Source organism: Momordica charantia (assembly GCF_013281855.1).
Source record: "Momordica charantia cultivar OHB3-1 chromosome 9 unlocalized genomic scaffold, Mcharantia_2.0 BLBB01000009.1, whole genome shotgun sequence".
In the NCBI taxonomy this organism is placed as follows: domain Eukaryota; kingdom Viridiplantae; phylum Streptophyta; class Magnoliopsida; order Cucurbitales; family Cucurbitaceae; genus Momordica; species Momordica charantia.
The window spans coordinates 1,348,482-1,374,812 of record NW_028275167.1 but is presented as its reverse complement, the minus strand read 5'-3'; the positions used below and the strand labels follow the sequence as shown (position 1 = coordinate 1,374,812).

Sequence of the window (26,331 nt, the reverse complement as noted above, 5' to 3'; positions counted from 1 at the left end):
CACTAATTTTGGTTATTGTTATTGGGTCAATTGTCGTTATCAATCCAATTAAAAATGTATCACAAGAAGTCGACAATCTTGTCACAATAAAGAATCTATTATTTCATTTACAACTTTTTTAAACATATCATTTACTGTGTCATATTTCCACTACGCTAATTAATAGTAAACTCAACTCACGAATCAAAGAATAATCATTTAATTTTGAAGGATTAAATAAACATTAACCTAGAATTATAGAAATTAAAAGGGTTGATTTTGAAACTAGACTAAATAGAAGTAATAAAGTAGAAAAATCATGAATAAAAAAAGTATAAATGTTCCTGTAAAATAGTTTGTGTTTGACTTTTAATAGAAGATGTTAAATTTTGTTACTATTAAGATATATGAAAATAAAATAATGTAAATTGCCCGCACATGAAGCAAACTATGTCCACAAATTGTCAGTTAACGTGTCAGTTGGGGGAACTGGCTATTGTGGCGTGTGCAGTGTGTCCGTGACTCACTGTATTTTTTGCGACTTTAATTATTTATTTGTTTCCACACATCTTTTCTATATTATTCTGTATAATTTAGGGTTGGAAACTCGGATTCTGTTTTTTGTTTCCAAATTCACTGAGTCAGATGGATCCAGCGAATACCAATTTGTTTTTTAAGATTGTTTTCGGATTCTGTGATTCAAACGGTAGAAATTCTGAAAACGATTTTTTTATGTTTTCAGTGTTTTCAGATTCAGAATTTGAAATTTTGAACCTGCAGAATTATATTAAAAACGATAAAAGCTTTGATAAATATATTAGTTCATGTTATAAACTCATTTTATGTTTGTTAAAATTAAAACATGTAAAATATAATGTATTCTAAATTATATAACCTTGTAAAATAACAATTATACAAAATTCATAAAAAAATGTTAATAAATTAATTAATATAAGTTTAGATTAAACTAAAATTTAATTTGCAACTACTCCTGGTTTACAAATATATTACTAAACACAAACAATTTTTTAAATTGAGATTCAATTACCAAATCTGTTACCAAACACATATCTGAAAACAAAGAATACAACTCTGGTTTTCATTGAATCCCTTGTTTTCAAATTTCTGTTTTCTGATTATCAACCAAACGCACCCTTACTTTCCGAGGCGACAGATTGAATCATTAATCTTTGATATTATAGTAGATGTCTTTTTCATTTAAGATATCTTCGGATTTCTAAAATAATTTACGTTTTAAACTATATATAATATGTTCTAATGAATTTTATATATATATATATATATATATATAGTTTAAGAAAAAATCATTTTTATTTGTGAACTTAGTTCAATTAATCAATTTTTAACTACTAACATAAGCATGACCCAACAATATCCCTAAAAAAAAAACTTAACAGTAAATGCATACTTTTTTTCTATTGAGGTCGTATATGTTTGAATATTGTTGGAATTAATTGAATAATTAATTCATATGTGGGTAACAAATTAAAGAGTAATTATATTTGGACTATTTAATGGGCGTGATATTAATTATGGGTCCATGACTTCTTTAGTGGTGTGGCTTGCTGAGTAGAATTGCTGAATAGAAACCAGCCCCATTAATCGTAGGGGATTATGGAAAACCCTAGGATTAACCTATAAATATATGGTTATGGTCCCCAATATACTATGCTTCTTGAGCCTCCTGTTCCCCATGAAACAGAGAGTATTGCCCAGGGTTGCATAGTTGAGGAAGACCACGAACCGTGGTCAATCTATCTAATGGTTTCAGGTAATTCTAATCTCTTTATAGATTTTGGTTTTCTTCCATGCTTAGAACTTTAGCCTTGATTGTTCTGTAATTTTAGAATAATCATGAATTAGGGTTTATTTAATTCTTCCAACATGAATTATCACTTACTTGTCAGGTAATATTGAAAAATTACATTATTAATCTAAAATTTTCAATTCCATAAATTGAACCAATAAACTTATAATTTAAGATTAGTTCTCAACTGTAGGAAGCTTTTTCCCGCGCAGAAAATCATTAAATTATGAACCACTATTTCAAGTATATCTGGGAACTTTTAATTTATTTTTAAAACAAATTGACTTATACCTTTAAGAAAAAAAAATTGATATTAGAAGAATTTTATTTTTGGAGCAGCTTCCAAACAACCTTTCAGACGTTGCGAGACTCCTTTTTCAACCCTCTTGAATAAGGAAGTTGGACATTTTTGTTCTGGCAGTTTGGAGAAAGGCAGGTATTTATTATAAGTGTGGAGGAAATAATTGTAGTTTTTTATTTAAAAGAAAAAAAAAAGAATGAGAAAAGGCAATAAATTTATAAAAATCAGGTGTGTGAAGGTGAGCTGCCCTTTGGTAGGTGAGGGTGATCCTAACAAAACCCATTAATTTTTTAATAATTAAAAATATCTGTCGAAGTGAAAAAGACGGGAGGCCATAACATAGATAACAATAATTGAGAAAGTGGAAGCCGGGGGAGTGAAGCCGTAAAATTAAAAAATAATGATAATAATAAAAAGAAAAGTTTTGACGAAAAATTAAAATTAAAAACAGAAAAAAAAACAAAAAAACAGAAGAAGTCAAAGAATGCTTTTTGAGTGATTCGAAATTCTAATCAATCTTGACTTGGAGTTCACATGTAAAATGGTATAAGGTGTGTTTGGTTACATCTTGGATTCTCTAACTTTGGCTTCCCTATATTGGAAAAAAAAAATAAATTATATTAAAAAAAAACGCATCTTTTTCTTACTTTTATAATATGCAATGCAAGCCAAAAATAAAGTTTTTTATTTTTATTGAAATAGGCTTTTTGGGTCCCAACTTTACGTGATTCCCCCTCATCATATGCAAAGTGCAAATCCATGTCAGAAAATAAAAAAATAAAAGTGTGCTTAGTAGGTTTTGTAACAATTATCCAATTTATAGATATTAATAAAAAATATTTTAAAAAAATTCAAAATCTTTCTAGTTTAAAATAAAAAAAAAACATATTTAGATAACTATTTCTCAAAAGTTTTTCTCCAATTTTTTTTTGGTAAGTTTTCACAATAAGACTATTTTCGGAAAGAGAAAAAATAACAAACAAAATGTCTCTTTCAATTCATAAACTTGTGAATAGTATTTTAAATAAATAATAATTGAACCACAATTTTTATCGGATAGGAGAATGCTTAACTAGTCAATCTATTATTTAGGTTTAAACATCTCGATAATATATTTTTTAAAATTATTGTATAAATGAGGTGGGAAGTAAAAGCTACAAATACATAAATACAACCATTAAAATTATGTTAAAGTCAATGCTATTAGGTGAAGTTATAGTGATATGAATATGGCTATTTGGAATTCAATATAGATGGAAATTTGACAGCCACTCTCAATTTCTTGAAAGAGTGTACTTTTGATTTTAGTTTTCATTTTTTATTGAGAGATATACAACAGAAATTGGGCTCATTTTAATTTTTTAAAGTGGTCCAATATTGAGTTTATGAAATATTTGGATTTGGTACATGCTCATTTACTTCAAAAAAACATCCTTTTTTTAGCGGACATCATAGCGATTCGTGAAGGTTTAAGGTTAGCCTTGCATCTAAGGTTGAAGCATGCACTCTGATTGAATTGGACTCGTTGGATGCCATTAAAATGATATGTGAATAAATTGAATGGAAAGGTGAAGCTTTAAAACTGGTTGGCTAATATCAAAATCCTCTCTCTCGTTCTCTAGAGTCTCTTTTCACCATGTCCACATGGAATCAAACGAAGGTGCTCGCCCCTTAGCAAGAGAAGCTCTCATAATGGGATAGACATATCTGTGGCTATCCAATTTCTCATTTTTCATTTGTTAGTGTTGACGCTGACATGCTAAACTCTATAGACTAATTTTCCATTAATAGAAGTCTTTATCCAAAAAGATATACCCATTGTCCATAATTACTTATAAATATTTATGATAATAGAATATGCATGGTTTTTTTCCGTAAACAATATATTATTTTGTTTGTCGATATTTTAATTCCTGCCCACCTAAAAATCAATCAACCACACGGTCAATATTCAAACAATATCGAAAGTTATCTTTGAAAATTATTTTTATTAATTGAAGATGGAAAAGTATGAACTTTTAAATATGTAACTTGTTCTAATCGATGATTTGTATTACTTTAAGTGATTTACCTAATAAGATGACATATGAACCAATATTTAAATAGTGGCTTGAGATTGAGAGGGTTGGTGACAGTGAGATCTCCTTCCCATAAATATCTGCTCATTGGCTCTCTTGGTACTTCCTCAACTTGTTTATTTCACTCTTATTTAAAACTCTAATTTTTTAAATATATATATATATATATATATAAATAAAGAGATATGAATGACTTTAAGCTTAAGTTAAAATGGAATATATAATACAATTATTGTGGGATATATTCTATTCTATGCTTTTAATAAAATTATATGATGCCTTCACTTTTAAGATATAGGCTATATTATTGTTATATTCTCGTTTTTAGATTATAACTTTGAAGAGATATCTATTTTCATGCATTGAATTTTTCAATTGTACGTAAATTAAAACATGATATTAAGTATATTTTATGAGATATGTTATAATTAATGAATTGAGCTTTATTATGATATTAATGGTATTGCTTAATTTACTAGTAAAAATAATATATGAGATGATTAACATAAATCTATAACAAACTTTAATAGAAATATTGGTTAGGTCGTTAAAAATGTGGTTATGAGTTGTACCTAAATATTATTAACTAGTTAAAGACGTATATACCAAAAGTAAGTCTAGCTCAACGATAATTGACATATATCATTAACTAAAAGATTGTGAGTTGGATCTCACGTGTTATACTAAAAAAAATTAGTTAATTTAGGTTGATAAAATCATTAGGTGTCAAATTTAATGGTAATTTTTGCTTTTAATTTTATATTCTTTTTCTTATCTTTAATAGATGTATTAAAAATTCCTTAAAAAAATAGATATAATATAATGAGAAATTGATGCCGACACTATAATGAAAAAAGATAATTTACAATCTATAATTCTATTGGTTATATTTTCCCTGTTTTTCCGGTCTTGCATGTTGATCAACATAAAACGACAAGTTGGCTGTGGTACACGTGTCATTGGAAGTTGTTTTTGTTCAAGAGGAAATAGAAAGACTTTTTAGACAATCAATCCTCTATTGTTTAGAAATAAAGGAAAATCAAATTATATATTCCTTATTAAGGCCATTTATTTTCTGACAATATTTTTTAGGAGAAAAGAAAAACTTTAATTGTGGAAAATGAAAATCGAATCATTGCGAATGGTTTTTGGGGGAAAGAATACCCTGGACACGTGGAAGACAGCCATTGGTGCCCCAAGGTGAGTCATGCCCCAGCTCGGACCGCCGAGATCACCACCACTAGCGTTGACAGATACTAAGTATGAGGGCCGAGGTGAACCTGGCCGAGGTCCGACCTACCGGGAAGCTCAGTGGGGGCCGATGTGAGCTACTGTCAGCGGCTTGATTATCGGGTGTAACCGACGGTCCCGAGATTACCGGGTGTAACCGTCGCGAGATTAGCGGGACTACCACCCATAAGTAGAGGACTTCACTCCACGATCAGGTACGATGATTTCTGACCTCAAACTAAACTGGGAATCCGACCTATACTGACTTGATCGTCAGAGTGCTCACCTTTTTGTGCAGGTCCGCCCAAGTATTCAGATCGGTCCGGAGGCCGAGTTCGAGCTACAATCTGAAATACACTGTTGTGCATATCCTTGCATAAACAAATGAGATCCATCAATTATTTACAAGAGACTCATGAAGCAAGCCCAACCCAAATGTACAGTTGATTACTATTTAAGAAATTTTCAAAAAAGAGAGCAAAGAAACAAAACTATTATCAACAATGATAGGTTATTGATAAATTAAATATAAAATAATGACTAATTAATTTGAATATTCTATTTGTTATTTATAGTCATGAAATGATCTTTATGTTTTTGATTAATTGAATTATTTATAGTAAATAATCATGACTTTAAATTAGTAAATTACTCCCTAATTGATATTATATTAATAGTTTACCATACAAATCAAAACATCCTCAATAAATATATATATTAAGATTTGAAATTAACAACATTTAGGACATCTTTACTCATTTCATCTATGCTCGTGTAACTCATATATCTTTTATTGAATAGCAAATTCATATATCAAATACAGACTCGATTTCTTATTCTCATATTGTACGAGTCTAAAACGAGTAAATTTAAGCGGATGATGTGTCATGTTGAAAGAGTTGTTTGAGATTATAAGGGTTAATTACTTGGGTGTCCCCACTCCACATGTGCTTGGCAAACTGTTCGTAAGCTCTTTGGTTGGGATGATAAGAGTCAAAGAACAAATATTGGTTGGGATTTTTGCAGAGTTCAAACTCTTTCTGTCCTCTCTTCCCTCCGCAGCTATATATTCCTCTGTACTCTCCGCTCCCACAGCATCCACTTTTCCCTTCCTTGAAACCTTCATCCACACCACCACCATATACATCCGCACAATACTTTTCAGTTTTCAATTAATTTATTTTAAATAATTATGCTTGCCAACTTTTAAATGTTTAAAAAATAGAAAGTGAATTCAAATATATAATGAACCCTTAATTTTTCAATAATAGTCTGGTTTCAATATTACTGTGGGTGTGGGAAAAGTAACTGACTTTTTATCCATAAATAAATGAGTTAACCAATTTAGAATACATTATATTTTACATGTTTTAATTTTTAAAAACATAAAATGAATTTATAATATAAAGTAATATATGTATCAAAGTTTTCATTATTTTTAATCTAGTTTTGCATCTTAAAAATTTCAAATTCTGAATTTGAAAACATTGAAATATAAAAAATTCGTTTTAAGAATTTCTACTGCAATCCAAAAACAATTTTAAACGAATCTGAATTTTCAACCAAACAGACCTTATATCCTACCGTTTGCTCCTACCAAGCTCTAAATGGTATGAATGTGTGCACTTTTTTTAATAGGCTCAAAAATTAAAAAAAAAATTACCTATGCAATGAAAAAAAATCAACAATTTAACATATTCCAGGAAGGTTTTATTTTTCCTTATATGATATATATTGTGCATTTTAAGAGTTATTATCACACATGTACATGTACCACTTTTCTACCTTAAGTGGATTTTTCTATCAATTATTTTTCCGATAATGCTTCTCACATTAATTTTTCTTCTATAGAATTTTCTTACTCCTCTTTGTTTTGAACTCTACATAATTTCATTTTAGTAAACTAATAAATTTATTCTAACCCAACAATCCAAAATTTTACGGTTCGACATTTTTTAAATCTCTCTCTCTCTTTTTTTTTTTTTTTGTTAATTTAGATCTTCCATACTTCTCTTTGTCAAATTTGATTGTTGCTCTAAATTCCATATCTCTAATGTCATTTTCTCCATTAATTTTTTTAAAATTTCCTTTAACCTAAAAACTTAATCCTTCGGATAGAGATATAATTTTACAAATTAGAGAAATATATAAAATCAAAGAGCAAAAAAATTGGTTACCGTATTTGGAAGGATTGTCTATTCTGTTTTGAAGCAGAGTGTAGGTATCGGCGACTGTGTATTTGAATCCTTTGAGTTTGATCGCAAGCTTCTTTAGGGCACCGGGAAGCATCTTGTTGTGCAGTCTCGCCAATGCCGAAGCTTCTTCCCAACACCTTCCATGGCGGTCTCCTCTCGCCAGTCTCGAGTGCGGCAAACAACCTAAAGGAGGCACCGCCACGAACGCAAATTTCCTTCCTCCTTTCTTGTATATTTCCTATCACATCAAACAATCGCATCATCAAAATCAAATTGCCTTTCCAGAAATCCTGTCAAGTATTTCAAATTCTAACTCTCTGGCTTTACTTCGAGCACCGTCGTCACGTTTCCGATCACCATTTTCACGTACTCTGTTTCGGTGTACGTTTGAAGCACGGTGGAGCCTTTGTCGAATGCGACGATGTAATCGTTTCCTCCGATGCTGAACAAATAAACAGAGTTTGAGAGCAAGCTGCGGGCTCCGGCATCGCCGAGCTTCTTCCTTAATGATTTCTCCACTTTGTTGAAATACCTAAGCTGAGTTTCAATGTCTATGGCCTGAAAATTAAATCAGTACTCAAAGTTTGGTGCGAGCATTCAATTCAGCAGATAAAAAGAAGATTGCGAAAAGGAAAATCAAATCAATGCGGTTTGATTGAGTGATTCGTAAGCTGAGTTTCAATGTCTATGGCCTGAAAATTAAATTAGTTCTCAAGGTTTGGTGCGCACATTCAATTCAGCAGAGAAAAAGAAGATTTCAAAAAGGAAAATCAAATCAATGCGGTTCGATTGAGTGATTCGTACCAATCCTCGGTGAGTTTCGACTAAAGCGCCGCCTCCACCGGATGCAAAATTAACGCCATGGATGTAGAGATTGTTGTGAGGATCTAAATATGGCGGAATCAGAGGCAATTTTGCATACTCGGCTGCAAGAGCAGTTTAGTTTAAGATCAAAGATGACGAAATTAAAAAGTGTACGAGTTTTAGCGCAGTCTCTGTTTTGATTGTTACCTATGAAATCCGGCATGAGACGGCCATCGGAAAACCTTCCGGTGGGGAAGTGGAAGAAAGTTTCGCCGTAGGGCGTGAAATTCGCCCGGAAATCCTCGGTGGTGTCGATGTAGTTGTTGTTTCCAGGATCGAAAAAGGAATCGCCGAATACGAATAAGGCTACACGTCTTTCCGGCGGAGGAACGCCGTCGATTCGGGAGCCTTCTGCGATGACGACGACTGCGAAGAAGATCCAGAAAGAGAAGTGCAAGTTTGAAATCTCCATCTCTAGAAGAGAAACTGATGCAGAGCCGGAAGTCTTCTGCTCGTGTTCTTATGAAGTTATTAAAATGGAGTGGACTTATAATAGAGAAATTAATTCGTTCATTAAAATAACATTTAACTTTGTTCTATAAAAATGTATTTTATAAAATAGTAATCTGAACGCTGCTCAAATCTGTATAATCTTTTTGAAGTATAGATTTTTCTTCCATTTTATTTAATCACATGTCATTCTCACATTTGATTCTCATCGTTGACTTTATGAATGTCTGAGTCCATTTAAGTTCACCTCGATTAAGGGCCAACCGCCCAACTTCCATTATAATACAAGTCAAAAAATAAAAAAATCAAATACAACTATAATTGTAGGGAGGGTAATTCTACCATTTGGTTTCTAAGAGGCTATGAAATCCAAACTTTTATAATCTATATTTATTATAACTCATCTGATTAAAATAGGGAGAGGTAGTAACTTTTGTAAAGGGTTGCATGTAATTTTGGTCATTAAAATGAGCTGCAGAAGTTGGCTATTATTTAATTCCCACTTGATTTGTGGATAAAATAGAATGAAATGCGTATGTTAAACTTCAAGTTGGAAGGTGAGGGAAGGCATATAACTTATAAGAAGAACATATTCTAGATTATGTGTTCGTTTCTCATGGAGTATTATTATTATTATAATAACTTTAGACAAAAAAAAAAAAGGTAAAAAAGTTAGGAAAATTTAGACCAAATTCATGCACCAACCCGACCCCATTCAATTTGTCTCAGATAATTATTTTCATTTTCTTTATGTTTTTCCTTTGCCATCAACTTTGACCAACAAAAACGAAAGAAGAAGGAACAAGCTTTATTTTATTAATTAATTTATTTTTTATTGAATTATATATGGGTTCCATAAAATAATTTTCATTTTCTCTTTGGTCAATAAAAGAGACTAGGATCCAAATCTAAGCATAAAGTTACTAATTATAAGAAACCTATCTCGATACATGATTATGATTATGATTATCATCAACAATAACAAGTTGATCTTGTCATATAATATTAATGATACATTGTAACTTTAGTTCCTATGGTAAAAAGAACTACTAATAAAATATGGATATTTTTTAATAAATCAATGATAAATTATCTACCTAATGACATATCAATAAAGTAAATTTTTTTTAGAATTAGTTATGCAATTCAAATTTACCTCAAACTAAACTAAACTAAGTAAATATAATGTTCACAAATAACATAAAATGTTGTCAAATTCACATCGATGAAATGTATCAAAAAATTGTATATCGAATCAATAACTTTTAGGAGAGAGAAAAATATCTTAATCAGTAAGCTATGCTAAAGTTGATATTGTAATTCTTTCTCGAGTCATGATCGAGAAGCATTCCGATAACAGGTAACAGGAATCTCCACAATCAATCAGGATCAGCTAATTTGGGTTCGTTGTTTAATTTCCTGAGAAAAATCCAAATAATTGGGTCATGATTCATAAAGGAAGTTGCAAAACAAACAGCCCCAAAAGGGATGATGAAACAATACACAAAAACCATTTATTACTCATTAGTGAGTTTGGCACCTTCATAAGTAAAAAGCGATGCCACAGTTTGTGGACATTGTCTGGGAGTTGGAACCAAATGAACCCTGAAAACTAACACAAATTAACATATGTTTCAATTCAAATTTGTAACATTGTAAAAGCTAAATCGTATAAAAATGACTTCGGTTTCAATGATGCCTCTATCGTTCTCAAAATTCATAGCTAACTTCTTCATCATTACAATCAAAACAGAATTCTAACGTGGGAATTGGGCTATAGTTGAGATGGAAAAAAAAGCTTTTCATGATCCATGGTAAAGAAATTGGGGCTCTATTCTACCATCAATGGACAAGATTTAGGGTTAAAACTTGAAAAATGTTGTGGAATAATAGCAAACTCATCCTACGTATTATCAAAGAGAATGAATGGTTTCTGTGAAATTCCAAGAATTAAAAAGGACGAGCACGTACCAGAGCTTTTTTTATAGTTCCTGATCCATTGTCAAGTACTTCATTTCTGAAATTAAGCTCTCTGTAATTGACAATCACATCGCAATTCAGAGCAACCTACAGAGAAAGCCTCAACAATTCAATTCTTAACCGAATAGAAACATCATCTCCACTAACTTGTAACAACACTATCATCAAATCCTTCTTCATCTTCATCATTTTGCTAAAGATTCTTCAAAACGAAAACTGAAAGCTCTTCCATGGAGGCTACAGAGTTGGATGCAAATATAAACATACCTTCATCTTCAACACGGCCATATGAAGCACGAGCAGCTCCACTCCAACGTCGCCAACAACTTTGATCTCAGCCAACTCGCGCGTCGCGTCGAACAAATCGACATTGAATCGATGCAACAACAGACGAGTTCGAACACTCCGATCGTCGCTGCGAGCCGGCTGGAAAACTTCAGGGACTCGAATCGTTCCGATCACGGCGTTTCCATCGTAGATCACGAGGAGCCTCGACGGACTGTACTTAATGGCGATTCTGTTAGGGTTTTGAGAATTGAGAGTGAGAGTGAAAACAGAAGAAACAAACGAAGAGCCGGATTTGACGCTAATGTTGTACCAATCCAATCGCAACGACTGGAGAGAAAAAATCGGCTCTCGAGGCTTCAACAGGAGAATTACAGGCAATGCGGCGATCAGAACTGCGATAACTGAAAAGATAGCGATGAAGAGAAGAAAAATGCAGAATCGTTTCAGAGTATAAATCGTACAGATCTGTTGGCAGCAAAAGCAATTGGAAAATTGAGTTCGAGATGCAAGAACATCCATGGGAGGCCATTTTCGGGGACAGAAAGAACAGAGATTAAATAAATATTAGTAAACTCTGATGAAGGAAATTCGAATTTGATGTCTTTCTTTGGACTCTCGAACTCCATTATTCTTCGTATGGCTTGCAACTTGAATTAAAAGTAACGAATTTTCGTAATATTCTTGATAACGGAATTAAGAATCTGTTTTTTTCTGTAATAATCGACAAGTGAACTACAAGGAACTGTTCTTAATAATTACCTATAATGACGTAAATAGAAAATTGATATTTCAAAAGAGAGATCATTAAAGGAACTCAATCAATATTAAAGTTGATTTGAAAAAAAAAAAAAGGCGATAAAGGAATAATGATTTTGGTGTCTTGTCATAAATAGCCCTTTTTTTTGGTTCATTTGGAACCTCAAATGAATATAAGACAGTTTATCTCAAAGGGAATAGTTATCCCACCAAAAACTTGTTTCAGATCCAACTTTATGGATTTCCTTCGTTAATATTACATATTCAAATAAATTATTTTAAAAAAATGAAATAGTTATAAAATATTATAAAAAGAATAATGGATAAAATTAAGGGGTATTCAAGTCTTCTTCGTGTGTGTGAGAAACGAGATAGGGATAGAGAACGTGCTCCCCAACCCCATCCCCGTTTAAGTGACAAAGACAAAACAAAACGTTCCCGTGGGAAAAATGAACACTTATGGATAAAACATCCAATGGAGAGAGAATTTAATCTAAACTCTAAAGATCATCTACAAAATCTACCGTGATATTTCAATCTCCCTATTTGCATTCAGTAGTGGGAAAGCATTGCCAATAATATAGCCTGATGATGTGTGAAGTGGAGCACTGGAAATCTTTTAAAAGGGTGGAATCACATCACATGCAGATGCAACACTAACTTAAAATAGGAACTTTCTCTGCACTCTGCAAACATGTGAGTGGGGAGAGGCCCAAACAAAACACAGGGATGGGATGGCCAAGACATGGCAGACCCACTGATTTTCCACTGCCCTTTCCTCTGAATTCCCCATTCTCCACAAATCAAATCTAACCCTTAAAATGCCAGCCTTTTTCCCTATCAATTTCTGACACTATAACATCTCCACAGTCCCATCATCCTTCAGAGATTCATTTTTGAAAGAAAAAACATCTAAACTCTAGCAAAAAACTTCACAGATATGGCTGGCTTCCTGGGATCATAGAGGATGACGGGACCGGTCTCGGCTCGTCAAACCAAGACAATAATCGAACCTTTCGGTTGGTATCAACTAGGAAATATGAAAAGAAAGGAATAGAATGATCATCCATCAGCATAGAAACACAAAACGCAGAACTGAGATTCATCAAGTTTTCGATATCCATAGCAAACCAACCAACCACACATTTTTTTTTTCAGTACAAGCATATATATTAGTTTTGAGTTTCCCATATTATGGTCTCGACACATGAAATTGAGCCCCTACCGAGAAGTACGTTTGTGTCGTGTCCTCACATTCAACACAAACACCAATAGGCTATGTTTGTTAGGCCATTGCTTATGCAGGCAGATCTCTCTCACGTCCATTTCCATAACAGATGACAAATGTTCCTGCAATAAGTTTTTGTGAGATTTTCAACCTTTTACAAGTAAAAAAAAACTAAGGAGATCATCCTGAAGGGAGGAAGATACACTTTAAAAATGAAAAATCAGGAAAATTTCAGGGAGGAACTGATGAAGATGTCAAACTCACTAATATGTAGCTTTTATTTACATAACCTAGCAAGCTTCACAAGATTTGCTTAGAAGACACTGCCGACCATTCCATTAAGGTCATCAAAGCTCCAAAGGTCCACCGAGTTTCCGCCATCCTGAGTTGGCGTCTCTCCGACAAGAAATGCATCCATTGATGCGTCCCAGTTCCCATCAAGATATGGCATCTGAAAAAATTTCATCTCAGACTCAAAAGATGACAACTCATCAGATAGAGTCTTTTCAGAGCCTTGAGGAGTTTCCATATTCTCCAAGCTATACTTGACTTTCTTCTTCGGAGAAGCATCCTCCACAAACTGAGAATCGTCACTTTCCATGGCAGATGAAAGAAAAGACGAAATTTCGGGAGTTTTTACACCCTGCTCTCCCCATCCAAAGTCAGAGTAATCAAAGGAGTTGCTCCCTTGATCTGAGTTAAAATACATGGGTGCAACATCAGAGGAAGGTGGGCTGGTTTTTATTGCACCATCTCCATTGGCAGGGAATGAGTTCATGTTCACAAATTGATTTGTAAGCGGTTTTTCCTCCAGGAAACCCATGGTACTATAGTATTCATCATTAGAGTTATTTGCAAACTCATTGTTCTGGATTAGATCTGGTTGGATCCTAGCGAAGCTAGGCTTGGCAAGTGGTTCCTGAAGGTTTGTCTTTGCTGAAGGCTTTCCACTAGTTCGTGGAGTTTCATTGGGGAAATTAACCTTAGCTTTCTTCCCACGAATTCGCCGTGCTTCAGCATCGTATGCTCGGGCAGCTTCTTCAGCAGTATTGAAAGTGCCAAGCCACACACGGACTCCTTTCCGTGGATCACGAATTTCTGCTGCCCATTTACCCCATGGTCGCTGTCGGATTCCCCTATACTGATTCTTTCGCTTTCTCTTTGCAGATTTTTCAGCTTGTCCGGAGAATTCTACAGATTTTGAAGCTGCAGAGTATATGTCTTATTAAAGCAAGGAAGAGAAACAATACACAGATTGGGAGGAAATAAAAACATAGTCACAAAATTGAATCAATGCCTATCAGGAAAATAAAAAGGATTCAAGGGATCTAGAAACTACAAACGACAGATTATGTGTAGGATGTTTGGAAAAGTCAACTGCTGATTCGCTTTTATTCAAAATACTCATTAGATGAATAATTGGACGGACCACATAAAGAACTTTTTTTTCAAAAAAAAAAAAAGGAAGGAAAAAGAAGAAGAAAGCGAGAGACCAAAAATTAGGTTCGAAGCATTCCATGAATGGCCAACAATTAAGATGAATACCATTAAGCAACCTCTTGTCTGGAAACTATGTTAGCTGATCCAAAAACATTGACAACCCAAAAGGACTTTCATTTATACAGAAAACTAAAAGGATAAAAAAAAAATTTCAAAAAGCAGTAAACTTCATATAACGAATTCAATTTTATGGTAATTTCATCAGTTTTTTATATTAAAAATTAAAATCTAAAAATTTGAGGGGTAGAAGCTTCAAATAAAGATGTAAACCCACTTGTGGTTAAATCATTATGCAGCTATGGGCTGGATCTGCTACTCCGTCCAGTTTTCTCTTTTTTAATTTGGTAAAAGGTTATCGGTTTATTCCTCAAAATAATTTGTTTCTGCAGTCTACACTTGTATGATCAGAAAGTGAAATTTCCTCCTAAAAAGACCATATTTTCTCAACCATCTAGCAAAATCCAGAGGGCAAAAACGAATCTACCACAATCCAGCAGAATGTTGAAACAGAAAGAGAAGAAATAGAGGCCATGCATCAGAAACCACCGTTTACTCAACAGAAATTAGATATAAGATCAACTTCAGCGGAGCAGGGAGGCAAAAAATCGACATCAGAACAATGATCAAAGAAAGCTTAAAAATCAAACAAATTAGAAAAAGGAAGTTACCACGAACAGAAGACACGGCAAGGTTTCCAGCAGCAGAGAAGGCAAAGGGCTTGACATCAACAAGCTCATCCTCATCAAATTCCAAATCGGAATCGTCCTTGAAATGCTGGAAATCGATCTCGAAATCATCATCAACGTCAATGATGTCAGACTTCACCGGCTTGGACAAGTAATTTCCATTGCCAGAGCCAGGGTTCTTGAGATTGGCCCAAAGGTGATCGCCGGCGACTCGCCGGGAGCGAGCCGTCGGAATGAAGCCGGAGATTATAGCACCTCCACACATTGTTTGCAGTTAACTGAAAAGATTTTGACAGGAAAAAGGAGTGGGAAAGTTGGGGGTTTTTGGATTTCGGGAACGCTTTGTAAAAAGAAAATGGAAAACGGAGGAAAAAATGTGATGCGGAATGAATTAATTTGAAGGGCGAAGGGATTCTTTTTTAGGGTTTTAATAAAAAATATTAGGTGAGTTTTTCTTGTAAGAAAGTGGGACGAGTTGGTGCAATGCAAGTGGGACCCATCGAATATGAAATCCCCATTTTGCCCCTCAGTGTATACCGTCAACTACACAGTTGCTCGTGCCCCCTCCGGCTCCCACTGCCGACGTGACGACAGAATATAGTTTTTTCTTTTTTTTTTTTTAAGAGGGAAATTATTGAACCAGACAGCGTTGCCTTGTAGGCCTTGTACCTTATCTTAGAGGACAGATACAATTTGATACAATTAAAAATACTTTTTCTTTTGTTTTTCTATTTTAATATTAGGTGCCTTCTCAAAAAAATATTTCAACTATTAAGAAAAAAAATATTTGATAATAAATTATTTTCCTATTTAGTTTTCTATTCTTAAAAGTAGCCAACTTTCTTTCTAAAAAAATAATAAATAAATAGCCAACTTAAACATAATTCCATCCGTTAAAGTTTATATTAAATATAGTGAATTTGAATCTTCATCTTAATTTTTTTAGTAAATATAACATGGAAAATCGTGAGTCAAACTCACAACCTCTTAGTTTGATATATATTCTTATTACAGTTGAATTATACTTGTTTTCTCGTTGTTAAAAATATTTTTATAATGTTTTATTATCGACCAAAAAAATGTTGGGTTTAAATTTTTCTACCAATAATTTTATGTTCATTTTGATGATCATTGATCATGATCTAGAGGGAGAAATATTATTGGCACGCTCTTTCTATTTTTGGCCTATAAACTTTGAGGCTTTTTGATTTAGTTTTTAAATTTTACATTAAAGTTATTTAAGCTTTTACTAACTATGAGCTAATAATTTATTTTATTAATACATATCATCTATCAAGACAACTCTATGTGGTCATATGTAAAACGTACATTAGGGTAAAAAAAATTAAAATTTTTTAACTTTAATTATACATTCTTATTCCAATTACTCGAACTGAAAATTTTAAAAATAAGAAATCAGCTAAAGTAAATTGTTGACCCATGAGAAAAATTAAAATCACTCGAATTGGTCGAAGATGAAATTCTAATCCTACCGCATAATGTCCAAACTTCAAGATAAATTTAATGTTTAAATTTTATTTTAATTTATGAACTTTTAATTTATCATATTTTGGTATGTAAAATTTAACTGTCTATATCAAGTTCTTAAGCTTTAAATTTTTAATTGTTCTGGTCGTGGAAGTTTCATAATGTCTATCGTAGTTTACGAACTTAAAAAAAAATAAAAATCATTTCGGTCAATTTTATATTATTTTATCATCTAAATTTCTCTACCTTTCAACTTATATGGTTTAAATACATAATCACATTAACACGTTAGTACATTGTATAATTAGTAAAAATCAAATCAAGGGGAGAATCAAACTCGTTGCTTTTTAAAAATAGAAGGCCAAAACATACACTTTGAAAGTTGAGGAACTAGAATGAAATAATCTTAAAAATTTTGATCTTTATATCGTTTGAATACATAATCATATTAACACGTTAATAAATCGTATAATTAGTGAAGATCAAAATAGGGGAGAATCAAATTGGTTGCTTTTTTAAAATATAAGGACCAAAACATACCCTTTGAAAATTCAGGGATTAGAATGAAATAATCCTAAAAATTAAGGGTGTGTTTGGTTGATAATTAAAAGACAGAGATCTGAAAACAATGCATTCGATAAAAACCAGAGTTATTTGTTTATAGATATATGTAAGCATATTTGAATTGAACCTAAATTTAAAAGATTGTTCAATGTCTATTGAGTAATATATTGGTAAACCAGTACTTACAAACTAAATATTTAGTCTAATTTAAAGTTATATTAATTAATTTATTAACATTTTTTTATGAATTTTGTATAATTATTATTTTACAATGTTATATAATTTAGAATATTATCGTATTTTACATGTTTTAATTTTAACAAACATAAAATAAATTTATAATATGAAGTATATTTATCAAAGTTTTTATCTTTTTAACATAATTATGCATTTTAAAAATTTCAAATTCTGAATATGAAAACAACAGAAACATGAAAATGTTGCTTTTAGAATTTATATTATTTGATCACACAACCCGAAAACAGATCTAAAAAATCAACATTACAAATCATGACAAAGACGAATCTGGAAACGAAAAGCAGAATCCGAGTTTCCAACCAAATAGACCCTAAATTATCAGACTACGAGGCTAGCATGAAAAATACAATAATAAAAGTCATGAGGGTAAAATGGTAATTTAAGATTACATATTCTCTCTCTTTGAAGCATTTAGAACGTGACACTCCTCATGGGTTGTGGCAATCAAAGGGGTAGGGTTGTATGCCTAATTTTATGCCCTTTTGGTCATGTTTGTAATTAGAAAAAAGAGTAGTTTACCAGACTTGACTGCCACCAAAACAAATCAGTGTTTGAAAATTAAAAATCCTCCCTCCCTTCGACACCAATCCCCTCTTCTCTCTGTTCCCCAAACAACTTTGTTCTACATTATCAAATTAAATTAAACTACCCCAAATGTTGAAACTTTTTTACACCTTTTTCTCCCCTTTTTTCCAACTCTTGATGCTGGTCAAGAAATATATTATTTGTTGATTTAAATTCCATTTTTGATTCCTGAATTATTTAAAATTTATTTGTTTTAGTCTACTAACTTTTAAGATGTATTTGTCTAAGCCATAATAGTTCAACGCTCTAACCAAAGAGGTTGTGAGTTCGATCCCCAATCCCTACAGGTAATTACTAAAAAAAGAAACTTTTAAAATGTATCTCCTAAGTCTATATATTTTTAGATTTGTTATATTTTTACCCCTAAACTTTTAGGATGTCTACTTTAGTCACGAAACTTTAAAGAAGTAATCAATTTGATTTTTACTTCATTTTTTATTTTAAAAATTAACAACAAGGCTTCAACTATGTGTATTTATATGTTAGGGTGGACGTGTATTTGAACCATAGGAGGAAAATGATTATAAGGTAAGTGAATTTTATGTTTTAAAATAATATAATAAGGACTAAAATGGTCCGCTGTTGAAAATTCGTGGATTAAATATATTAGGAAAAGTTCAAAGCCAAAATTGTTATTTTAAAAAATTGAAGATTAAAATAAATATATTATATAAAGGACCAGAATAGGATTTAATGTCTGATATTTATCGTAAAAATACGAGAGAAAAAATTGAGGTGATATTTGGAATCGTTTGGTATAAATCCATTTTTTAATTGGAAAGAGTTTGTCGGTAGAAAAATTATTTACTGTATGTTTCTAGTATTTCTGATCAAGTTTTAGGTATTCTTTGAATTAAATGGCTATTTCATAACAGCTAAGGTACAGTACCCAAATAAAGCCAATAGGAAAAAAAATGATGGTCAAAAAGTTGATTATTGCTACCAAATAAGTTACAAAATTTTATGCATTCTGATGAGTCAAATAAAATATCTCTAGAGAGAAAAAAAAAAAGTCCATCTCAAGAAAAATCTTTTATGTATATAATATTTTCAAAACCCTTTGCAAATATATTTTTTAATAACTCTAAATAAAAAAAAATCCCAAAATTTTGAAGGGAGTATTTCGATGACTTTATTTTAAATATGAAGAGAGAAAAAAAAAAGAAAGAAAAAGAGTAAAGTCGCATATTTTCCAAAAATAAAAAATAAAAGAAGCGTTTATTTTCTATACAATGTGGGCATTTCCCCACATGCATACATAAAATATATTTGTATATAGCTTCAATTTTCTATACACATACATAAAATATATCTCCATATATATCAATCTTAACGGAAAACTAATAATTACCAATGGTAAAAACAGAAGAAGACAGGAGACGAGGAATGCGCTGAACATCGTCGAAAACGTGCAAAGACGTCGACGGAAAATTTATTAGACGACGGAAATTGAAGGTTTGGACGTGTCTGGGGAAGAAGAAATCAATACCTCGTTGATTTGGTGTACAATAAACGGCGTTGGAAACTTTATTCAGCGACGGAAATGAACGGCGTTGAAAACGTGCAAAAGAAATAAATATCTTGTTCATAAAAGCCCCGAAGATGGAAAATGAAGGTCTGGCCGTTGACGTCTTTGCACGTTGGAAACGAAGACAGCGGTGAACAAAAACATATTCAAGGGAAAACGAATACGGTTGAGAACAACCAGGAAATATTCGATTTGAATGCAAAATAAGGAACGAGATGAATTTAACGAGCATTGGGTCAAAGTCACTAAGTAAACAACGTAATTGAAGGTTGTTAATTGGTGAGAGGAAAAAATCATAATGCAAATATTTAAAAGTGTAAATTTCGAAAACTAAAGACACTTATGTAATTAAGATTAAGATTTCAAAATAGGCTCCCCAATATATTATCTCTATTTTAATTTACTTGTAGTTTGTGTGTTATTTAATTTAATCACTCAAAAAAATATATAATAGAAATTTTTTGTAAAGTTTGATTTATTCTGTTGAATTGGCATGGGACAGAAATGACACGAGAAAGAGAAACGACGCGTTGTTGACTTGTGATAAATGAAATTTTCTAACTTTTTTGTCTGTTAATAATTTAATTCCCAATAGCCATAATACGGCAAAAAGCCAAAGCCAATTTTCCTGTCAACATTGAACTTATTATTATTATTGTTATTACTATTTAAAATTAAGTCATACTTTACAAGTAATTTAAACTCATAAACAAACAGTAAACATCGATGAACATGTGTGAGAACGACGAAATGCTATTTTTATTTTAAGTTTTTTAAGAACTTTTATTTTTAAAGTCGTATGGCAAATAAATTTTATACTAAAAAAACTAGTAGCTTTGTAAAGCCTAGTTAAATTAGTGTGTCTCGTTTCAAAAAAAAAAAAAAATAGTGTGTTTGGTTGTTGTTAATCTGAAAAAAGAATAAATTCAAAATAAAATTGAGTTATATTCGATATTTTTAGTATTTTTTAATATATTTTTCTTGTAGCCATTTATAAATTAAATACCACAATTACCACCAAATATTTAGTTCAATCTAAAATAATATTAATTATTGTATTAACATATATGTGTTCAATTAATAATTTCTCTTATAAATCGGACTAGTTTTAAAAAAATGTCCATAATTTAACTGGCTTGATATCTAATTTTAAAGATTTCTCAAAAAAATATATTTTTTAAAAGGGGGAGGGGGGAGATCTCCACTTTGTATTTAATTATAAATTGTAATAATACTCAAACCTTATCATTTTTGTTTGAAACTTTCAGATTTTGAAGGATTTATCGGGACATATTTTAAATGAATTTCTTTATTTTTTTATTACAATATATGGAATGGAGATTGAACTCACAATCTCGTAGATATATGTTAATTATCGTTGAGTTATGTTCAATTTGACAAACGAATTTCTTTGTTATTATGTTAAATAGAATAATATTGTATTTTTAAGTAAAAAATTTATTGATCCAAATGATCAAATTTTGAGGATTTTATAGAATTTTGGAGTAAATTACTTATTCAACATTGTCCTATTTTAATTTTTAACTAATAAATTTTGATTAAAAACTTAAACTAATAAACTTTTTCTTTTTATTTTCTTTCCCATGGACATCCAAGTAAATAAATTTAATAATATCCGTTTCAAACAAGAAAAAAAATTAAAATTATTTATTGAATTTCTAATACAAAATTAAAAAATCGAGGGTAAGAAAAATTGTAAATGTTAGGTAATCTTCGAGGTAGAGCGACAATATAAATAGTGAACCCACGAGTATCATATGTAATAGAAAACTGCTTTAAGTTTCTACAGAAACTGTAAAGATAAGACAACGCAATGTTCATAAATTTCACAACAAACGGCATAATTTAAGGGATTATTCAAAGTATATACCAATGAGAGTGCATGAAAAATTAGTTTTAGCTTAGTTTAAAAAATAAAAAGTAATATTTTCAATAAATAATAATAATAATAAGAAAAAACGAATAATTTTAGCTTAAACAAAGACGTATTTATATAGTCAACATTGTTTGAGCTTGGATTTGCCAAGTTCGGAAGAAGGATAGGTCGGAGTGATCGGAACAATCTCCTCTCAGTTGCCATCCGATCTACAACGCAGGGGTTCGAACATAGAACCTCCCGCTCTAATACGATGAATAAACCACCACTCAACTCAAAAGCTTAAACTGATGATTGGATAAATTTAATTCATTTATATGGATTCTAATATTTTATATTTTGACACGTGGCATGCTAAAATCTATATCCAACCGACATTAATAAAACTTAGGGATTAAGACTTTTAAATATTTATTCTCATGTGTTGTCGTGCTAAGAAAAATGTATTTGTTTTATTCGTCCTAATAGTTCCATATAATTGCTTAATTTAATTGCAAGTGAATTTAGATATATCATGCAATTTTTAACTAGTGTGATTAAAAGGTTGAACAACCAATAAATAACACAATACAATTTGAGTAAAAAACAACCGTCAACCAAAGTGAATACTAAATCAAAATAATAACATGCAGTTAAAACTTTAGACTGTTGTGTTGTAGAGAAACTTAAATTAATACTTAATTCAAGCTAACATCGTTAATTAAGTTGCATACTTCTGTGAGAAATAGACTACACATTTTATACATGAGATTTTGGAAGTATTGTCTTGCCAGTCTAGCAGTTGGTACCTAGAATTTAGTGAATTTTGCATGGTTACATCCATATTTTCAGGTCGGTGCCGAACTTGACTTTCGATGATTAATCAGGTGTGCATTAATTTGGCCTATGCAGAAACATATTTCGTAGCGAGAAGATGAGGATGGGATTTCACTCCTAACATTAACAACGACGACAAAAATGATCATTCTCCTTTACTATTTACTATTTGGAATAAATATCACTTTTATTATTACTTTTTAAATATATAAAGGAAATTTCAACTCACAATTTTTTATCTTGATGAGGTAAAAGATTAAAAATTAAAAATTAAAAAGCCATGTGACGGGGTGGAAAATTGACATCGCTAGCCCCCAAATTTGACGACGCCGTCCCAACTTTTTGGCACAGTTTTCCCTTATAAAATTATATATAGAGAGAGAGAAGCCACGCCAATGTTGAATTTTAAAATGAATTAAATTGGTAGGACTTAGGAGGTTCATGCACCTTACCCCACGAATATATGCCCCTTTATTTCACAATATTCCCAATCATGTATTTTATATTCAGATATTGTTCTACACACAACACAATTTGCAATTTTCAAATCTGAATGTTTTTTCACGGGCCCACCTGGGCCTTCGTGGGCCCAACCTCGTCACATGGTGGATTGGATCAACATCTATCTAGGCCCAATTATCTTCCCGCTTTTTCCTCTCCCTCTCACTATAAATAATCACGTTTTTTACTAAAAAAATTTAAATATACTATTATCTATTTTGTCTGTAGTGGCAACTTGCTTCGTGGACGCCAGATAGCGCCACGTCAGCGCTTGTAGATGTTAAAATAAAGCCAAGTGGCGCAAGTGGATATATTATCGAAGGTTCTCTCTCTCTCTCTCTCTCTCTCTCTCTCTCTCTCTCTCTCTCTCTCTCTCTCTCTCTCTCTCGAAACGATCAGCAACTTTGGAGAATTTGTCAACTTTGCCCCCAGTGGCCAATTTTTTTTTTTTTCCAGGTATTGTAGTTTATGTTTGGTACAAATTCATTTACTTCCATATAATATTGGTATGGGTCCATTTAAACACATGATTTCATTAGCCCCAAAAAGATAAAGGTCAATAATTTACTTCGAAAATCCTTATTCAATTATGGTAAATTTATACCACTTGTTTCTTATCTATATCAGAAATGGATGAATAGATTTAATTAGTCATCATAATAAATCACTATAAATTGGTCTACTAGTAAATAAATATGAATATAAACGGTAAAAGATTAAAAAAAAAGCGTTAAAACTAAAGTGACCACCTACTTAAGATTTGATATATTACAAATTATTTTGACCGTCCCTTTTATATGAAAAATAATCCAAATTTTAAATGTCGATGTTGGTGAAAATATCGAGGTCTAAATTTTATGGAAATATCGATAATATATAAATGTCGATGAATATTTTTATAAAAGTTAGAGAAATTTAAAAATCGTAAAGAATATTCAAATTAATAAATAAATACTTTTATATTTAATTACTAATATTGATATTATGTATATACTAGTATCAAGAAATTTGATCTAATCAAAAGTATCTTAGTCTATGTTAATTTGAGGTATATGTCAATTACTGCTGAGTTATGCTCGCTTTAACTAGTCTATGTTAATCTAATAAAAAGTATCTTAGTCGATGTTATGTTATTTGAACTATTCATTATTATTCATGTTAAATAAATTGTTATAATACAAATTATTTACTATCAGATAATAATCAAATAAATGAAACTTTGTTATTATTGTAATTAAAAAAATATTAACACAATAATATATTTATAATTAACTAGAAAGAAAAAAATGCATATCTGTAATTGATATATATTCGATTTAAGTCAGTTTTAATCAACAATATTAGAAAAATTCTGATTTTAATTTCAGAAAATTTATGTTATGTAACAATAACATTTCAATTTCGATTAATTTTTATTGAAATTTATCCTATTTTGATTTCTGGTAGGTAAACTACGTCTACATTTGGGTACATTACAACTTGGCGATGTTACTGAAACGATGGCTACGTTGAGTTATCAGGTCGGCTGGATGCATCATCCGACGTGGATGTGGGGACCACCCGAGTTAGTAGTACACGCAGTCTCCCCATTTGCTTTGGACTGGCTTGCAGGATAGAGTGACAGCGACACTGTCTCCCCGTGGGTCACAGTCGAATAACATCACGTCACGTCACGCTTTACTTGAAAACCTCCGTGCACGGTGCAACATCACCGCTCTCGTATTCGTTACTCTTTTAACTTGCTGGAAAAAACCAAACCAAACCACCGGCCTAATCGGTTGCCCATTTGATTAACTGAAATTACGAAAGCGGGAGTTGGTTGAAGCCCAATACATTTTCTGCTCAATATTGGAAAAAATTGAACAAAACTTTAGCCATATAAATGTACTAAAAAGCATACAAATTGATTGTTATATAAAAGGAAAATCCAATTAATTCGCCGAACTAGTATATCATTACAATTTTCATGAATATTTTATTTATTTTATCTTCTGATATATTAGTCATATTTTTAAGTAACAAATAAGAAAGTATTTATGATCAAATGAATACTTTGATTATCATTTTATATATATATATAAATATATATATATATATATATATATATATATAATTCGATTATAATTTTACTTTTAGTAACCGTTCTTAAAAATGACGCTACTATTAGCCCTAAACTAAATGAAAACATAAATATATTGTGGTAAAGGCACGGTGGCAGATATAACAACAATATTAATATTTAGTTATAAATATATATCAATCATTTTTCTAAAGTTTGAAACTTTAAATATAGGAAAAGACCGAGACTAGCTCGAATGAAAAAAATGAAAAGTAAATTGTACCAACAATTTTTAAAAATGAGAAAACTCTCTTAACGATATATGTATATAAAGTATAATAGTGACATATTCTATATTAGATATGTCAACTATATTAATAATATACTTAAATGAAGTATATCTATATTAATTATATGCCTAAGATGAAGTATATCGTTAATATATTGAGCATTATTTATATATTTCATAGTAGATTGGTTTTTCTCCCCTTTTAGTTCAAGGTACGTCAATGATATATTAAAATGAAGTACATCACTCATATAATAGCTACATGAATAAGAAATTACAATGTTCTTTTAAACCTAAATTTTCAATCCAAAAAATATAGTGACTGTCATCACTAATATACTTTAATATTTTATATATATGTCATTATAAATTATTTACTTTTTTTTCTAAAGATGTATAAATATTTTACCTAATTTAGTATGTTAACAATATACTTCATACTAAGACACTAGTATCTGAGTGATATATCTAAAATAAATTATATTGATTTTTTTTTTAATTTTCTTAAATAACGAGGGCAAAATTAAAATTTAAAAAAATGAAAACTTTTTACCATACTTATAAAACTAGAAAAATGGTTGCTATATTGGTAAATATAACAAATATGTTTTGCTATCCATTAGAACCTTGTTCCTACTTGACCCGATCAATTCGATTAGGTACTCGCCATTTATTTTCGAATTATCTGCCGTTGTTTGATTAGCCTCAAGAAACTGTAAAACATTCTTTCTAGTGCTCGAGGATATCAAGATGGGGTACCTTAGGCACATATTTGAGACAAATCGAAATACTCGAAATACTCAAAAAAAAAAAAAAAGAATAGTTTTTCTAGTTCCTAAAATAACCCCTCCTCTTTGAACTAGATTCTAAAAGCCCAACCCATTTATATATCTAGAGCCCAATCTAATTACCCATTTATATTCTGACGAAAAATATGATTTTAAACATCTAAAATTTTAAATAATAGATTCATATTGATATGA

At 31.1% G+C, this 26,331-nt stretch overlaps 3 protein-coding genes and 1 long non-coding RNA gene across 6 annotated transcripts; 1 reads left to right on the top strand and 3 right to left on the bottom strand.

Annotated features, from left to right (window-relative positions):
- Positions 1-5,215: 5,215 nt before the first annotated feature.
- LOC111015679 (GDSL lipase) lies at positions 5,216-9,002 on the bottom strand. 2 transcript variants are annotated; one of them, XM_088117083.1, is made up of 6 exons: positions 8,623-9,002; positions 8,416-8,537; positions 7,939-8,169; positions 7,594-7,849; positions 6,343-6,536; positions 5,216-5,787 (listed from the first exon to the last, which is right to left on the bottom strand). In XM_088117083.1, exons 1-6 carry the CDS (start codon positions 8,885-8,887, stop codon positions 5,650-5,652), a joined length of 1,206 nt encoding a protein of 401 aa, XP_087973209.1. In that variant the 5' UTR covers positions 8,888-9,002; the 3' UTR covers positions 5,216-5,649. The 2 variants fall into 2 exon arrangements, with proteins under 2 accessions (XP_087973209.1, XP_022146472.1); XM_022290780.2 differs by lacking the exon at positions 5,216-5,787 and having other exon boundaries at positions 6,184-6,536; positions 8,623-8,988.
- A 1,119-nt stretch (positions 9,003-10,121) lies between these two features.
- On the bottom strand, positions 10,122-12,886 carry LOC111015690 (uncharacterized). Of its 2 annotated transcripts, none has more exons than XM_022290791.2 (4): positions 11,173-12,886; positions 10,897-10,992; positions 10,466-10,537; positions 10,122-10,344 (listed from the first exon to the last, which is right to left on the bottom strand). In XM_022290791.2, exons 1-4 carry the CDS (start codon positions 11,710-11,712, stop codon positions 10,315-10,317), a joined length of 738 nt encoding a protein of 245 aa, XP_022146483.1. In that variant the 5' UTR covers positions 11,713-12,886; the 3' UTR covers positions 10,122-10,314. The 2 variants fall into 2 exon arrangements, with proteins under 2 accessions (XP_022146483.1, XP_022146491.1); XM_022290799.2 differs by having other exon boundaries at positions 10,466-10,530.
- A 140-nt stretch (positions 12,887-13,026) lies between these two features.
- On the bottom strand, positions 13,027-15,780 carry LOC111015670 (ethylene-responsive transcription factor RAP2-12). The gene is made up of 3 exons (XM_022290767.2): positions 15,346-15,780; positions 13,442-14,383; positions 13,027-13,299 (listed from the first exon to the last, which is right to left on the bottom strand). The coding sequence occupies exons 1-2, from the start codon at positions 15,626-15,628 to the stop codon at positions 13,491-13,493; spliced, it is 1,176 nt and encodes a 391-aa protein (XP_022146459.1). The 5' UTR covers positions 15,629-15,780; the 3' UTR covers positions 13,027-13,299; positions 13,442-13,490.
- Positions 15,781-23,340: 7,560 nt separating this feature from the next.
- On the top strand, positions 23,341-24,971 carry LOC148208816 (uncharacterized). The gene is made up of 2 exons (XR_015787097.1): positions 23,341-23,456; positions 24,447-24,971. It is a non-coding gene; the product is annotated as an uncharacterized LOC148208816 (long non-coding RNA).
- The last annotated feature ends 1,360 nt before the right edge of the window (positions 24,972-26,331 follow it).